This window comes from Hydractinia symbiolongicarpus, chromosome 11, assembly GCF_029227915.1.
Source record: "Hydractinia symbiolongicarpus strain clone_291-10 chromosome 11, HSymV2.1, whole genome shotgun sequence".
Classification (NCBI taxonomy): domain Eukaryota; kingdom Metazoa; phylum Cnidaria; class Hydrozoa; order Anthoathecata; family Hydractiniidae; genus Hydractinia; species Hydractinia symbiolongicarpus.
Genome location: NC_079885.1, coordinates 8,202,986 through 8,221,122, shown reverse-complemented (window position 1 = coordinate 8,221,122; position 18,137 = coordinate 8,202,986). Strand labels below are relative to the sequence as shown.

General features: G+C 40.6%; 1 protein-coding gene across 3 annotated transcripts in view; it reads left to right on the top strand.

Annotated features, from left to right (window-relative positions):
- LOC130614029 (ATP-dependent RNA helicase DDX1-like) overlaps positions 1 to 7,338 on the top strand; it is a 37,618-nt gene extending 30,280 nt beyond the window's left edge. For all 3 annotated transcript variants that reach the window (XM_057435418.1, XM_057435419.1, XM_057435417.1), the window contains 3 exons: positions 98 to 193; positions 695 to 815; positions 6,105 to 7,338. In XM_057435418.1, coding sequence (XP_057291401.1) covers positions 98 to 193; positions 695 to 815; positions 6,105 to 6,229 — 342 coding nt within the window. In that variant the 3' untranslated portion in view covers positions 6,230 to 7,338. The remainder of the gene's footprint in view (positions 1 to 97; positions 194 to 694; positions 816 to 6,104) is intronic.
- Positions 7,339 to 18,137: the final 10,799 nt, after the last annotated feature.

Sequence of the window (18,137 nt, the reverse complement as noted above, 5' to 3'; positions counted from 1 at the left end):
ATTGATAGTACCTGTGTTCTCAGCCTCTTATTTTTTTGTTTCTTGCTTAAATGAAGTGTTACAGACACCGGTCTTTCAAGTGTTGTTTTTTCCTCAGGTTTGGTATCATAAATGTGAAAGTCGTGGACGGAATTGCAACAACACAAGATTACTAGATAAGGGAGGCTGCACAATTTGGTACGATGAAAAACGGGTAAGATTCGAAAAAAAGTATATAAACCTGTTGGTGCTGTTTTGATATGTCAAAGCATGTTAAAGGTATGTGTTACACGAGTCGATCAATTGTTTTGGATTAGTTGCTTTCCACAAGTCGCCTCTTGTATCGGCAGTCATTGAGGTTTTTATTTGTTTAAACTTCTGTCTATTTTTTTAAAATGACGGATTGAAAAAATTCGCTAGTATTTTGGAAATGGTGACAGTGGCAATTAAAGCATTTCTCGAAAAACTTAATTTTCGCAAAAAAATTTATTCCATTAAGGTTTATAAATATAATTGCAGCAACAGCGGTTTTAATCCTTTTTTTCACTTACAAAAGAAATTGTGTCGAAAGAAATATTTGCTCTTTGTATTACTGAACTCTAAGAATGCTCGCCATATGTTCTGCCAAGTCGGAATCAATTAATCGACTCGTGTATCGCTGGTTAAGTCTTCTTGTTCTATGTTACGACCTTTCCTAATCAATTTTTATTCATAGTATTATGCGGAGATAGAAGAACACCTGGGTGAAACAATTTCTCAAGTTAAACGGGACATGGTCGTGCCTGTAAACGAGTTTGATGGAAAAGTAGTGTACGGAGAGAAAAGAAAACAAAGGGGTAAGAGAAATCTTTTGAAATATATTTTCACTATCAAATTAACATTTCTTTCCGAAAAGTCATAGCAACGAAAATTGATTTGAAGATATTATTTCGGTTTGTCTGTTCAGTATTCACATTACTGTAAAGTATGTACTTTACAGTAATGTGAATACATCATCTTCCTGGCCGTTGTTCTGGATTCTCTGTCAATGATCCTCTTCTCATCCCAATTAAACTGATGACTTCTGCTCCAGCTGTGGTCCGCAATTTCGTTTTTCTTCACCTCTCCGTTTCTCACTGCGCGCATATGTTCTTGTACTCGTTGCTTAAACTTTCTTTTTGTTTCGCCTATATACACTGCATCACAATCTTTACACGGGATTTCGTAAACAACATTGTTTTGTTCTTCCAGGTTTATTTTGTCTTTTGGTTTAGACAAAGTGCTTCTTAGGGTGTCTTTAGAGTTAAGAATGCATTTGATTTTGTGTTGTCTTAAAACTCGACGAAGGATCTCGCTGGTACCTGGTACGAAGGGTAGGAATGCTGATGTTTCGTTGTTGTCTCCGTTGCATCTTCTCTTCATTTTATTTTCTACTTGCGTGATGGCTTTATGACTGTATCCATTTGCAATTAATGCATTTCTTACACGTCGAATTTCTTTTTTCCTCTCCTGTTTGTCACTGACTACGCTGTTGGCACGATTCAGTAATGAAGATATGACACTTTCTTTGCAAGATTTCTGATGGTTTGATTCAAAGTTAAGGTACTGCTCAGTGTGTGTTGGTTTACAATAAAATGAAACTGAAATGGAACCATTCTTGCGTTTGACCAAAGTGTCCAGAAAAGCGATACTTCCATCGTGTTCAAGCTCAACAGTGAATTTGATTTGTCGATGTAGGCCGTTGATGTGTTCATGGAACTCTTCTAGATGAGATCTTTTGATTATGGCGAATACGTCGTCAACAAATCTTTTCCAAACCTTTGGACGTCTGTCTGATGTGACTAATGCCGTGTCTCGTGTGCTTGCATGTATATTTCTGCGACTACTGATGATGCAGGGCCTCCCATGGCAACTCCGTCTGTTTGAGTGTAGAAGTTCTTATTAACAGATACAATGTTTTGGTTAGAACAAGTTTGACCAAACGCAGAAAATCCGGTACTGGAATCTTCTTCTTTTCACCAAATGCAGCATCGTTTTCGATAAGGTCTTTAATGATGTTTAAGGTGTCTTTTATGGGAACATTTGTGTAGAGTGATGTGACATCAAATGATACCATGCATTCGTCGTCTGCTATCTTTATTTCTCTGATGTATTCCGAAAATTCTTTTGAGTTTTTGCTGTGGTCACTTGCTGTAAATTTGCTGAGGATGGAAGCAACAAATTTTGATATGTTGTATAACGGTGTTCCAGTGCAGGAGACTATTTGTCGAATCGGATTTCTCTATTTATGAATTTTTGGTAGTACGTAAAATCGCGTTGGTGGTCCGTCACAGGGTCTCAGTCGGTAATACTGCTTATCGTCGATGTATTCTTTTCTCTTAAACTCCATTAAGATGTTCCTCCTTCTCGTTTAATGACTTCTGTAGGATCTTTCTTGAGAAGTTTGTAAGGCCCGTTGTTGATGTGTTCGTTGCACTTGTTGATGTAGTCAGGTGTATTCATGATAACCGTTGTTCTCCCCTTGTCTGCCGGTAGGATTATGATATCTTTGTCCTTCTTTAGATTCTTCAATAACAGTCTTTCAGATCTTTGCAAATTGTCCTTTGGTGTTTTGCTTTTCTGTAGCGCGAGGCTTACTTTAGCTCTTACTGTGTCTGCCTCTTCTTTTGGTAGATCTTTAATTGCTTCTTTCAGTTTCGCAACTATTTCTTTCTTTGGAATTGAAGCTGGTGTCATACAGAAATTCATTCCGTTTGATAGAAGGTTTGTTTCTTCTGTCGTGAGTTGTCTGTTGAAGAGATTGACAATCCATTTGGTAAAATGAAGAGAAGATGCAACGAGACAACAACGAAACATCAGAGGAATTTATCGCATCAGCATTCCTACCCTTCGTACCAGGTACCAGCGAGATCATTCGTCGAGTTTTAAGGCAACACAAGATCAAATGCATTCTTATCTCTAAAGACACCCTAAGAAGCACTTTGTCTAAACCAAAAGATAAAAATAAACCTGGAAGAACAAAGCAATGTTGTTTACGAAATCCCGTGCAAAGGCTGTGATGCAGTGTAAGTTTAAGCAACGTGTACAAGAACATATGCGCGCAGTGAAAAACGGAGATGTGAAGAAAAACGAATGTGCGGACCACAGCTGGAGCAGAAGTCATCAGTTTAATTGGGATGGGAAGAAAATCATTGACAGAGAATCCAGAACAACGGCCAGGAAGATTAAAGCAACCATCAACAGTGTAGAACGTAACAAACACATCTTGTATCAACTTCCTGAGATTTGGTTACCAGCCCTACAGAAGAAGTAGTTACCTACAGCTAGGTCCGAAAATGTTAATTACCGTAATTAACTGTAATTATCAGCTCGTTTCTGATTGGTTAATTTGTATGAATTTCGATCCTCTGCAATTATATAAATACATGCTCAACATCATTTTACTTTGCCGATGATGGGAGAGGGATCTCCCGAAACGTCGCCTACTAAACTGTCATGTTCAAGAAATGATAAACCTTCCGCAGTAATAAAAAAATTGATTTGTTTAACAATTACGTATCTGGAAATTTAAATTAAAGGAATCTTTTAATTGCACTCCAAAACTGCCTTAAAAAGACAAAAACACGTAGTATTCGGGGAGCAGAATTCAATATCTTGCTAACGAAGAATTATTGTTTAAATCAATGAGTGGATGAGATACCTATGCATTTTTGGAAAGCAGAGATTGTCAATAACATGAATCAGCGAGGTGTCAAAACAGTTTTTAAGCGCTTTCCCAAAATAGCATATGAGAAAAGTGAGACATGATACCTTAGTTGTGTTTCACACAAAATTAAAAAAAAACTGACGAAATGCACCTCTCTGTTGTCCTACATACAAAAACCTGTAAAATACACTCATACACACTCGATATTGCAAAAAAATTTGGTCTCAGTTTGTTGTCACCATCAGTAAAACCAATAGTCTCAAATATATCACCAAAAGCATCTACAAACAGAAAGAGACGGGTTTACATATTTGTTGTGGAAGGAAGTGAAAAAGACTAATAAAGATTGTTGTATGTGAGAAGTTTTTATGTATCGATGAGGTTGTTGACTAGCACAGAGGAGGAGCAAGCTATCAGAACTTGCTTAAAACTGAGTGTTATATAAATAACGAAAACTTGCCTGATGATAATGCAATAAAGGGAAGATTAGACAGAATGGGTAGGATTATAAGGAGAGTTAAGACTGGCAAGCCTGGAGTAAAAGTAGAAGAAAGTATTCAGAAAAAATAAATCTGTTTTGCTAGATGAAAGAAAGATTTTAATAGAGTGCCACGAAAGTTATTCGGTAGACTATGAGAAAGTTAGTTGTAGATGAGTGACTCGTTAAAATAGTAGTCAGAAATGCAAGAATTCGTCTCAGGATTAACGATTTATTTAGTGAGGAATGACAAGAGGGTTAAGACCTGGCATTCAGTTCGTGTGTATACGTTGCAATGGCGAGATTGAAAACAACGAAGTATTTCTAGTTTTAATGGTGTACAACAGTGGCTTGTTAGAGGTGGTTTAAAATTTTTGTTACTTAGGTGATATGTTGGGTAGTGAAGGTGGTGTTAGAAGAATTGTTTTTTGCAGGATAGGTTCTGCTTAAAAACGTTTAGAGAGCTACTTCCTTTGTTAACTAGCAGAGCCTTATCGTGTAAGAAGTGCTAGGTTGTATAGTAGTTTCAGACACACGCACAATGGTTAGGTGGATGTGTAACACCTAGAAGGCTAGATAAAAATATTTCTGGAGCAAAACCCTGAGGTATGTCAAGAAAGACTTGCTGCAAAGGAATCTGAGTTTTGAACCAACACGGTCTAGATTGCTTTTATTCCTAAATAGGCTGGATGGGGTGGGGGGTGCCCTACCTTGCATATTTTTGGTAATAGCATCAGAACGGTTAACCCCAATAAGCCTGAAACCATTTTCAAAAGCGCCATTCCATTTTCGAATTCTCTGACATTTTAGTAATTTTTTAGTGACTTTAAAGTTCTATTTGAAGTTGTGAATAATTTAAATATACTTTATGCCCCTTGTAACAGCCATTTATGCGCCTTGCTACAAACACCCATTTACGCCCCATTTATGTATGAAAACCACATCTTGTAAGTTTTTATACCTATTTCACAATTCGAAGTCTATTTTAAACTTGCTAACTTTTTATTCGTCATCGGAATCCTTTATTCAAGTGTTTAATCTCAGAAACAGTTGAGAACCATACGGAAGTGTTTACTGACCATTTACCAAGATAAACGTTTTTTATATATAAGAAACGTAATTTTTGAGTTTATCTTTAATGTTTTCTTAAGTTTAAAAGGGATTTTTCTATATTTCACAATTTGCTAGTTTTAAGTGTCTTTCTTACCCTTATGTATCTTGTAAACGCATTTGTTATGAAAAAGGCGTGTAATAAAAGAACAGAGTGGTTTGCAGTACAAAAACAACAGATTGGTTGAGTGTCAGCCTAAGAAACTTCAAAGTGCCTTTACCACGCCGCTGATGACGTATGTTTTAATAGCACATGTTGCTATCAACCATTCTGTTACATTAAAGACAGGTCGTTAATGGTTTGTCATATTTCTGCCCAATTTTATAAAATAAAGAAACAATTTTAAAAGTTGCAGAAGAATTTATAATATATACATTTTTTCGTTGTTTTCTCTTTCTTTTATAGAAAAATAATTATTTCCTTATTTTCTTATGGAAAGTGATACATTTTTTGACTGTCAGTCAACTCCCATAACCATCAAGTGTACATCAAGTCACCCAAAACTTACAATTAATAAATACGACAGAGTCACAAAAACACAATGGAGGAGTACGCTTAGCAGGGGATTCTGGAAAACGTCCAGGGATTTTTTTTGACAACTCCAGATTGAAGTTTCCGCTTTTCGAAAAGCCCATTCACGCAATGAGTTGAAAAATAGCACTTTTTTGAGATACTTTTCTTTGCAAATCTAAACTGAAATTTTAATGAAAAGAAAAAGTCATGACCTCGCAGAAAGTTTAAAATAATCCGATATATGTGATAAGAAAAGCAATGCCTTTCCTCAAGAATTGGTAAAACTGTTGTGTCTTTTTAGTTTTACTGTTTCAATTGACTTTGTCCAATGTATTTAGGTAGCAATTTTAGTTATCACACAGCGGAATTACAACCAGCAGTTAAAGAATTAGCAGCGCTTGAAAAACAAGTACAGCTTTCCTACTTGCAGTTTGTTCAAGATTGGCATCTCGCTACAAGCTGATACACATCGTTTAAAGTGTCCGTCTTGCGTTCCGTAGAGTAGTAAATTATTATTATTATTATTAAAATTATATTGTTTTCGATTTATTTCGTGTTTTTAAATAATTTAAGCCTTAATCATCGTTTTTGCTTCATCTTGTGTTTTTTATTGTTTTCATGCTGCGCGGGTATAAAAAGATTTCCAGTTTTTTAAATTACTGACCCGTGGGAAAGTGCACACAAAGTCACCCGCCGCTACTCATAGCTACCATTTTTTGACTCACTGAAAGTAAACTCCGGTATTATAATATAGTGTTTCTTTTAATTGTGTTAGATGATATATTAGAGTGCCAATTTTATTAGGTTAGGTTGTCAAGTTTTATCAAATCTTTTTGTAGCACTTTTGTGTTCCTAAACGAATATTTTTTTTCAAACTTGCGAATTTGTTTTTTCCACAAATTAGCAAGCACAAAAAAAAATCCCTTTTAGGTGCAAATCTTGCTTTCCTTGCCTCTCAGGATCTTATGCAAATGGTTGTTTCACTGCTTCTGTTCTTTTAATTGTCAGCAGTTATATTTGCCGTATTTCTTTAACGGCAAATATAAATGCTGTGCAGAGAGTTCATGATACTTAACTTTACGAGTCTCCTCCTCAGAGATCTTTGAGATAAAGTAGCACTGTTAAGGTGTCTGATGTGAATAATAAACTATTACATCTTTAAAATTTGTAGTCTGTTACGGTACCTTTTTAATACCATCAACATTTGAATACATACTGCTTACGCTCTATTTCGCTATATTTCTACCTCACTTTCTGAATAAAAATAAATTTTCAAAAAACGATTTCAGCCTCAGTAAATTTATAAATTTTCAGCGTAGCTAATTTCCTAGATTCTGACCCAAGTCTACGCCTTAGGCAACGTGTTACACCACATATACAAACGCAAACGCTGGACATTTTCAGGTTAATTTAGTCCATAAAATGTTTTGCTGGTATCATTTTTGATGCCGACTTTTCTTTACTACTTGGGTACTGTAAAATTATAATCATTTTACGATTTCTTTCGGTAATCATCCGGAAAATCTTTTAGCTGTATCAATATTTTTTCTAGAATAAAAATCTCGGCTTGGGTATTTATTGTATTATTTTTTTGCAATAAGATGCGTTTAGAATTACGTTAAAAAACTCAAAATTTCTTTTAAACAGAACAAAGATGCCAATAAACCATTTTGTTTCTTCAGTTAGATTTAAAAATAAAATTTCAAGTATCTTCCATAAAACCAACCTCGTTCCCAGGGCTTTTTTTCTCTTTTTGATAGGGGACAGCGAGCGTTGTCACTTATATCAAAAGATATTGAAAGAGATCCACAAAGAATCAGCAAGCGGAGACCCTATGTAGGCCACTATAATTGGGAGGGTATAGAGTTCCCTAAAAGTATTAAGAGCAAAGGCGAATTCGAGGATAACAATAAGGAGATTGCGGTAAACGTCATCTATATAACGGGGAAGAAGATCAATATCCTACGTCGATCGGTTCACAACAGACGTAAGAAGTAGGTGAATCTACTCCTCCTTACAAATGAGAAAAAGACTCACTATGCAGCCATCAAAAGCCTCTCACGGTAGTGAGACCTCTAAAAATACTGCAAAAATGCACTTCTGCCTAAACTGCCTACATGCTTTTCCGACAATTGAATCGAAGGAAAAGCACTATGGCTACGTAAGAACCACTCTGCAGTCAAGATTACGATGCCAACAGAGGCCGAAAAATGGCTATACTTTAGGGATGGCCAGCAGCAATTCAAGGTACCCTTTGCCATCTATGCGGATTTCGAAAGTCTACTGGTACCGGTGGAAGATGCAAGAGGTAAAAAGACCAAGAAGCTTAGCAAGCATGTACAATCAGGCTGGTGCACCTATAGTACCTTTGCTTATGGAGATGTACCGGATCCACTAAAAGTCTATAGGGGTGAGGACTGTGTGACGAAGTTCGTGAACCATCTGGAGGATGAAGTGAAAAGACTCTATAATACATACCCGCAGCACGACATGAAGCCCCTAACAAAGGTCCTAAAAAGGGAACATGATGAGGCATCGAAATGTCATATCTGCATGAAGCCGTTCGATGAAGGCAAGAATAACCATAAAGTCAGGGACCATTGCCACTATACCGGTCTATATAGAGGTGCAGCGCATAATAGCTGTAATCTCAAATACAAGATACCAAGCCACATCCCTGTCATCTTCCACAACATATCGGAATATGATGCTCATCTATTTATCCGGAAATTGAGCGAGAAGTACGACACCCAGGATATCGGGTGCATCGCTGAAAATACTGAAAAATATATCAGTTTCAACGTCAAAATCAAGGTACCACTTGGTGGCATGGGATATGGAGATGGGGAAAAGTATAAGACAATCGAAATTAGGTTCATAGAATCCTGCCTATTCATGGCCTCAAGCCTGGACAAATTGGCAAGCAACCTCATTGGAACAAACGCCGCAGGTATGAAATGTAATAAATGTGCGGATACCTGTCTTGAATTCCAGGGCATAAACGCCGAATACATGGCAAGTTTTTGGTGCAAAAATTGCGATTCAACAAATACCACCAAGCAGCTTAATCAAGATCAGGTAAGGAAAAATGTACCATCAATAGCCAAATTTATTGACAAGGACATGTCTTCAGGCTGATGCTGAGAAAAGGCGTGTACCCCTATGAATATATGGATGGATAGCAGCGTTTTGAAGAGCTGGAGCTGCCACCAAAGGAGGCCTTTTACAGCAAGCTAAACATGAATGAGATCAGTGATGAAGATTATCAATACGCTAAAAAAGGTATGGAATGTCATTACCCCAGAGGGTGATAATGTCACCATGGGAGACTACCATGATATCTACCTGACCATAGACGTCCTGCTATTGACCGACGTCTTCGAGACATTTCGAGGCGTCTGCCTGGACAACTACAAGCTTGTTCCCGCACACTTCTACAGTGCGCCCGGATTACCCTGGAAGGCAGCCCTGCAATTTACAGGTATCAAATTAGAGCTTCTCACCGATCCGACATGCTCCTGATCTTCGAGAATGGTATAAGAGGAGGTATAACCCAGGCCGTACACCGATATACAAAAGCTAATAATAGGTACATGGGAGAGCAGTATAACCCGGATGAGGAGTCCTCTTACCTGCAATATCTAGATGCCAACAACCTATACTGCTGGGCCATGCGTCAAGACCTGCCAACGGACGGTTTTAAATGGGTGCGGAATGTCGAGGCATTCACTGAAAGGAAGCTTGTTGACGGGAACAAGCATGGGTATATTTTGGAGGTAGATATCGATTACCCCGAGGAATTACATGAGAAACATAATGAGCTGCCGTTCCTGGCCGAACGAAGGAAGGTCAATAAGGTTGAGAAACTGATACCGAATCTAGGGCATAAGAGTAAATATGTGGTACATATAAGAGCCCTTAAGGAAGCTATAAAGCATGGGCTTGAATTAAAAAAAGTGCATAGGGTGATCCGGTTCAACCAAAAGGCGTGGTTGAGGGGGTACATTGATCACAACACGGGGTTGAGAACAAACGCCAAAAACGAGTTTGAAAAGGACTTCTACAAGCTTATGAATTTAAGTGTATTTGGCAAGACAATGGAGAATATCAGAAACCATCGCAACATCCAACTGGTCACCAATGAGGACAAGTACATGAAGCTCGTAATAAAGCTAAATTTCAAGGGTGGAAGCCGATTCAGCAAAAATTTGGTAGGCGTTGAAATGGGCAAGACCGAGGTCAAGATGAATAAGCCGGTGTATAATCCTGATGATAGAAGGCCCCTCCCAATAGGGAAAAACAAAAAGGTGGTGGGTTTGATGAAGGATTAATTAGGCGGCAAAATCATGACAGAGTTCATCTCCCTGAAGGCCAAACTCTACGCCTATAGGAGCCTTACTAAGGAAGGTGGTGTTCGCAAAGCGAAGGGTGTGAACAGATGTGACACCGAAAAATCCATCACCTTCGATGACTATAAGCAGTGTCTGGAAAAAAAGGACAATCATATCTACAAGAGCCAAGTGCTAATTCAAAACAAGGGCCATAAGATATATACCCAAGAGGTAAACAAGTTGGAACTAAACAGGGCGGATGACAAACGTATCGTACAACCCGATCAAATTACAACGATTGCCAGGGGTCATTACCGCCTAGACGCTATAGGGAAATAAAATGGAGGCATGTTTGTATATAACCATCCTACTTCCGTATGCCATGATACTTTAGCATTGGGAAGTGTTTAGCCCCGTTGCTTGTAGCAGGCCATACGGCTCGGCACATGAGCAAAAGGAAACAGGATGCGAAGGAGGTCAAAGATAACAAAGATGAGCAGTGCGTGTAGTATTATCATCAATCAACAGCAACCCGAGGCCGTGGAAAAAATTGTTGAGGTACACAAAAAGCACCTGGGTAGGGTTGCCCAGGGACACAGACTAGCGGCGCTGATGAGGAAGAGGAAGCTTGGAATAGCCCCGCCAAAGAAAGAACCAATGACGTTTAGGGAGTTCTTAAGATACTTCGAGAGGGATTTAAACACCCCCGAACCCATACTCAAAGGGATAAAAGAGACCATGAAGATCCTTGAGGACCAGGGCCTTACTCTCTCCCTTGATGTAAAAAAGAAGTAATTTATTACAAGTCTTAGGGCTTATAATAAAATGAGTGAAGAAGAACAAAAACAAGAGGAGAGGGTTATAACAAAAAAACCACCGAAGAATGAGGGTCGTGTTGCTGCAGGCAAGAGACTTGCGGAATGGAATCGGAAGAGCAAGGCCAGCCTACAGAAGAACGTGGGCAAAGAACCTTCGCAGGATGATAAGGAACCTGCGACAGGTTCCAGCAAGTCGATGGACAGTGTATACATCTATGGGGTCGGAACCTTAGCAGCACTCGCTATAGGCGTCGGGGTTTGGTACAAATTTAGCAGGGGTGGGAATGAACCCAACAAGCCGGCGGCTAATCCGGAGCCCCAACAGGGCAAAACCCAGCCTATCCCAGTCATGCAATAATATTGCTAAAACATTCTCCTAATAAATGGCAACAAACAAGCATGATGAAAATATGGGGCCGAAGGAAACGATGGTTATTGATGCCCTGTGGGAGTCTGTCAGGCTCGTGTCTTACACAATTCTAATCGCCATGGGCGGGAAAAAGGCCCTAGGGGTCTCCAGACCAGGTGCCAAGATGGACCGAGAGGATGGTCTTAAACTAGCCGGTTACATGAGTGCGGCGATACTGTTCGACGAATACGCGATCAAGCAGGGATGGTACAAGAAGTCCCTGATATCTCCAAAATAGACCACATGGTAAAAATTTCATATCTCCAGGAGAGATATGAAATATGGAAGAGAAGTGTTGTTTTTAAATGTTCAAAATCCCTACCATTGAACCAGTTCAAGGTAAAGGGTAAAGGTCTGAAAAACATGCATCAAATGCCTTGATCTCGGGAGAATTTCAAGGGGTCATACCAAACGCCGTAATTATATGCAAACTCTATATGAGTTAATAATTCTCCTCCAGGACTATATCCAAGCACAATTTAATGAGGGGTATACCTGGGAGAACTTTGAGAGGCATGTAAATAATAGGGTACGTTTCAGATACGGCGAATCGTTTAATTCGCCAACGCTTGCCGACATTGCCTTGGCATTACAGCGGGCACAGTATGCCATAACAAATGGACGTGTTATGTTGCAGGGTATGCAAAAATATATTGCCCCCACACAAGTTTGAAATTAGGGGTAATGGTCTGACTAAGACCTGCATAGGTTGCCTGATAAAGCCAAGGAGAGGCGGGCTGTAGCAAATAGAGATATCGAAGACCTTGAACACAAGTTGGATCCCCTTGCTATTGATCGGGAAATTAGGGGTGTTCAACAGGATGAAAACTATCTCATCCTGTATGATCTACTCACATATAACATTATACCCCAATATATCGAACTTATTCGGGATAGCCCGGAGAAGAAACTACTTGTTAAAAGGTATCGCAATGCACTGCAATGCCTGCAAGGAAAATTAAGGTATACACCACCACCACTCGAATACAAGGCTTAAAGGACTAAGCTCTGCCCTGCCCATCGGGGATCCTTGGTGAATAACCACGGGGGTACATGGGCATGTGGGTCATGCTTTGGAGTATATCCAAAATTTCATAATCAAGAGTGGTCGAATTATTGAATAAATGGATGTCGTAAGAGTCCCGCATACGGCGATCTTTACAGGTCCGACGTCTTGCGGAAAAACACAGCGTGTACTGAACCTCCTGGAAAATGAATACAGGCACCACTATCACAATATAGTCATTTTGTGTTCAACTATATGGTGGAACAATACATACCTAGAGAGAGTCTCATTATGGAGGGATGATTACGTGTTCCTGATAGACCCCGGATATGAGCTGTTTGAATGGATTCAGAAATTGTCGTCGTTATTCGCGGTTGAGGAGAGTCTTTTCGTTGTGGACGACGTAATCGCCAAAGAGAGCCTCGATAAAAAAAGGCAGCCCCTGCTCGAATTGGCTATTTCAGGTAGACATAGAAGGCATGTTTGTGGTTATTAACCCAGAGCTATTCCGCTCTCCCCAAGAACTTTCGTCGTCAAAAGAAACAGCTCTTCCTCTTGTACCCCCATGAACGTAGCGACATGACGCTAATTGACGAGGAGACGAACTTGATCCCCGACTGATCGGATATAAAGTCCGAATTGAAAAAATCAAAACACGCTTGCTTGTACGTAAGATTGGAACATCCCAGGACTTTTAAGGCTCTCGAATGACCATACGAACAATCTACCCGAAGATATGACAAAAAAAAGATGTCATCTCAAAAGCTTGTTACGGCGCTTGCCCCACATGTAGAAATCATATACGACAAGCAAAATCAACGTCTGTTTAAAAGGGCTGACCTGGGGAGGCTTTTAGGTATTTCAAATGTTAGGCGGTATGGTCTTGGTCGCCGTATGACAATATCAAGGGCGGAAATAGTAGGACCTAATGGGGCATCTCCCATAGGCCCCCGATCAGGTATGCTAGGAGGAGGGAAAAATGGGCATGATATAAATGTTTCCGCCGAAGCTGTATCGAAAATCCCGATGAAAAAGCTTGGATGCCATTAAAATTGCGGGGCGTTGTGGTATGGAAATCAAAAACATAAAGCTTTTATCCAAGGAGGCACTATTTACAACATCCGCACTGCCTTTGACGGCGAAGATATGGTGACGCAGCACCGTATTGATGGATATAGGATCGACCTGTACTTCCCGAAGTATAAGTTAGCTATCGAATGTGATGAATTTGGACATGCCGACAGGGATATAGGCCACGAGGTAAAGAGGCAAAAACATATCGAGCAAGCCCTGGGATGCACCTTCATACGATATAACCCTGATGTTTCCAACTTCTCCATTTTTCACATCATTAACAAAATTTATCGCTATATTTTTGCCGAAATTAACCCAGGGACTAGGCCTTAAACGGGAGCTTTTTAATACCCTTGTGGGTATTAAAATGACCACATTGAAAAACTCTGGGTAAGCATCAGTATATAGAAAATGTCTTCACTCGCCTAACTCAACGCAATACCCGCAGGAGCCATTGAGACTTTGTTCGATAAACAGGGCCAACCCCTCTTCAAACGCGCCGACCTGGAGAAATTCTATGCATACCAAGTGCCAGGAAATACGGCCTTGATTGTAATATGCCAATATCAAGGGGAGAACTAGAGGGCATGCAGGGATCTGTACCCGGCGGGTACAGATGTTCAGATATGCGGGAAGGAGTGAAAAAACGTCATGACATATTCGTCACGCTGGACGGGGCGCTTGAAATTACCGTCAGATCGAGAAAGGCTAAGGCTGTAGCATTGACAAAATGGTTGTCTGGAAAGGGGGTCGGAAAATTGCAGGAGACTATTGTTGAGAAGGATAATGCCCTAGTTTTCCTCAATGATGAGTTTGGGGACAGGGATAGTCAACTCATGGTATTGGGGGATGCGATTGAGGAGCTGAAGCAACGTGCCGTGCCCCTCCTCGAAGATCCCGGAAAAGATAACTCTATGATGATTATACAAAAGAATAACGACGATCCATTCCAATACCTGGCCATTTGCGATCAACAGGGGTATGTAGCACAGAAGATTCGGAAAAAAATTGTTGATTACCCCAAAAGTGAGTACTGGCAGAAACACCGCCATCGTCCATTAAAATTGGCTACGAGAGAGGTGAGAATTACACACATGAAAGAATTTTAGAGCTAGCGGAATAGGTGGTCCAAAGGCTGTACTCGGAACTTAGTACACCCAACCAACGATTTTTACTACCTGCTGATAGTAGAAATTATCCTCGCATCATATATTGGTTACTTCCCAACCCCCAAATGAAGGCTAAAATTGGCATGTTCCAGGTCTGAAATAGTAGGGCCCAGGTTGTGGGCATCTTCGCGGTGCCCCCTTGGTAGAACCCGGGAACTATTACCACTCTTTAACATATTGTGGAGGCACTTCAGCATCTTCAGGGATTAACATCAGCTCCTCAGACACATAACTCCTTTCAGGACTGTCCTTTAGGTAGTATAAAACACGGCTACCTGCTACTATATGGTCCAACCTATACATCTTTTTATTCCAAAAGGCGTCGGTAGCGCGTCTTTTAGAGTCACTATGCTCCTCTCCGGGTTGTAGGAGGTACAAGTACAGTCCATCCTCGGGTAGGGGGTTCTCTTCGGGATATTGCTGACTTTTTGCAAGTGAGACATCTTTGAGCTTGATTGCTTTGCTAGGTTTTATGTTTATCATGGCATTCTTGGTATTGTTGAGACCCTTCACGATGGTATACAAATGGTTGACCCAAATGGTACTGATCTCATCGGACACTAGCTCTTGGACATCTTGGGGCTTGAAGAGTCTTTCTTCAAGGGCTTTATTGTATGATTCTACGAAGGCTGTGAGCGTGTGGTGGTACTTTGTGGTTGCCTGCCTAATTTCAACCCCTTCAACCTCGAACAGTTTGGTTAGATCCGATTTGAATTCGGAACCATTGTCACATTGGAATGTTTTGGGGTAATGAATGGGTCCCGCTTTGTAAATATCTTTGATCATGTCGGCGACCTCGCTGGCTTTTTTGGTGCGCAACGGCCTTGCTACCTTATACCTTGAAGCTACATCAATGCCTGTCAGGATATATTTATACGTATTACCATATACCCCGTTGTGAGGCATATATAGTAGATCGAACTGATGCATCTTGTTGGGTGTTGTAATAGTGAAATGGAGGTAGTCAATACGTTTTGGACCCCTGATGTGCCTTAGCCATAAGAGTTGCCTACTCAATCAGTGAGTGACTACAATCGTGGACAAAAATATTGAGACTAAGGCAGTTTTTTACTCATTATCCAAATATGAACAAAACAGTCAAATAGTCAATGCTCTGCAGCCAGAAGGCTGCAAGGTCGGTACTTTTGCACACATGTAGGCCAGGCAGGGAGCGTTGAAAAGTCCATAGTCACATTTTTTAGCACGGCCGCACACCGAACTAATTCACGTCGAGGACCACGAAGGCTCCGAAATTCGTGATTAATGGCCCTGCTGACGTCAGCAACAATTAGCCCATTTTAAGAATTTCGTATTTACCAAAGTGAACATTGACAAGTTCATGATGTGTGAATCTAATATAGAATGAGCCTACGCAATTACTTGTGGTGGCGAACTTCGAAATTCGTTGTCTTGTCCCAACATATTGTGACCACGATTGTAGCTTTTTGGAGGGGCCACTCTCCTTCGTAAGTGATTTAATAGCCTTCCGTCCGACCCACAGATGTTCCGGAGTGTAGTAGATATTGCTTAGCTTTTCCGTCTCTTCCTCTGTAAGAACGTGCGTTTTTGACATGTCTTATTATACATGTTAAAAAATGCGTTGTTACAGATACTTGTAAGCTACAACGCCTAGCAAGGATAGGGAGCCAAGTACGAACGTGAGTTCCCCATCTTGTTGGGTTTTTGAAGTGGTGTAAAATTTCTTCAATTGCGGGGCTTTTTTGTCCGAGTTGATGTAATACTGATACATAGAATCATCAAGCTCCCTCAAACTTTTTCCTGCTTTTATTTGCCTCTCTCTTTCCTTCGCAAACCAGTCGAGCTTGGCTTGTCTGTCTCTGGTCCATTGGGCCTGGCCTGTATTGAGCTTTTCAACAGCCTCGTCGTGTCGTTTACGTTCGGCCTCACCGTGCCTTGCAAGTTTACTGAATAGAAAATTCGTGACCGAAAATGCGAGGGTGTTGATTAGCGTGCCCCCTGCCGTAATCATAAGAGTAGCCATCTTTATTTCAATACTCCACCCTATCCAGTCTACCATCGAAAATATTCATTTGCGCATCAATCAGGAGATACACGTAACATCTAAAGTCCCCTGTTTCGTCGGCTTTTTTAGTAATGTGCAAGGTTATGCCATCACTCGAACGTAGCAATGGCCTACCGCTACCATGCAAAATATTGTCGGGAGATGCCCGAAAGTCCACAAAGAGAGCATACTTTTCATTGAAAAACTGGCCAATTGTCACACTGGAGTCGTGACTACCAAAGAGGTTCACGACTTGTAGCAAATGATCTTTGGGAAGCATGGCATGGCTATACAATTCGTTGGGTTCGCCCTCAACACTCACTGATATCTTATCGATTTTAGGGTTATAAAACATTTCGTTAACACCGGCATAGAGGTTCACTTTTAGGGGGTTTATGAAGAGTAGTAAGACACCTTTGAGGGACTTAGCAGGAGCATCAATCTGGAGGTTGTAACTGGTATCTGCTTTCTTCTTGGTGACCACCTTCATCCCCAGGGTTCGTTTATAGGGCAAAGCGAGTTTTACATATGTTGACATCATGGTGCTCGCGAGACCTTCATGGATGATATTTTTGAATTGGAGCCTAATATTGGTATTCTTATATGTGGCATCAGCCGGCTTAGCTGCCGTAGACCCTGAGGCCGCTGTGCCTTCATCCTTGATAATGTCACCGTAAGGCGCGAAGTTTACGATAAACTGGAGGCGGTCATAGAGTCCTGATGGGCAGAATGGAAGATCATTGGTCATCTCAAACATCTTGCCTAGTGGTATGCAGAAAGTGTCCCCATAGGCTGCAACAATGGCCTTTTTCATAGGTCCCGAACCTGACCACTAGCACTTACCTGCAGGGCCCTAATCGTTCTGTCATTGGGGTTAATGCCCTCTAAAATAAGGTTATTGTCCCTATCAAATGTTGGTAGCCAGAGATCTCGATAGACGGCTAGAATGTTGTAATCCGATATGTTCTGGACCTCTTTACCATTCAGAGTGATACGTAGGCTTTTCACCAGAGATTTATCTATGTTCGACACGATGGTTCTTGTTGTATTGGTCCCCGTCAGCGTCAAATCAAACAGGAGGTTGAGACTACCCGGAAAGGTGACATCATTTTGTGGCATATTTGGTATTTCAATGTACAGGTCCTCGTTCAGGTTAATGGTTGATGGGGTATGTGAGATTTGAACCCTCTGTCTCCTACCTTTCATACCCAGAAGTTGCTTGGTCTCCGTATACAGATCTAAAATGGTCCCGAATGCATTCATATTTTATTATATGGAAAATGTTGTAAATAAATGGATAATCCGGTATTTACACACGAAGAGGATATAGGTAAGCACGATAAGGATGATATGGGTGACAAAGAGGATACCCAATAATCAACTCAACTTCCTGGAACATCGGGGACTTCAACGCCAGGTCAACAGCAGGGAGGTGCGCGTAGGCGATTGGAGTTGTGCACGGAGTCGGCTGAGACGGTGCTATTTAATTCGAAAGTTTATATACACCAATCTTAGGGATGGGCTGGGAATGACGCCCAATG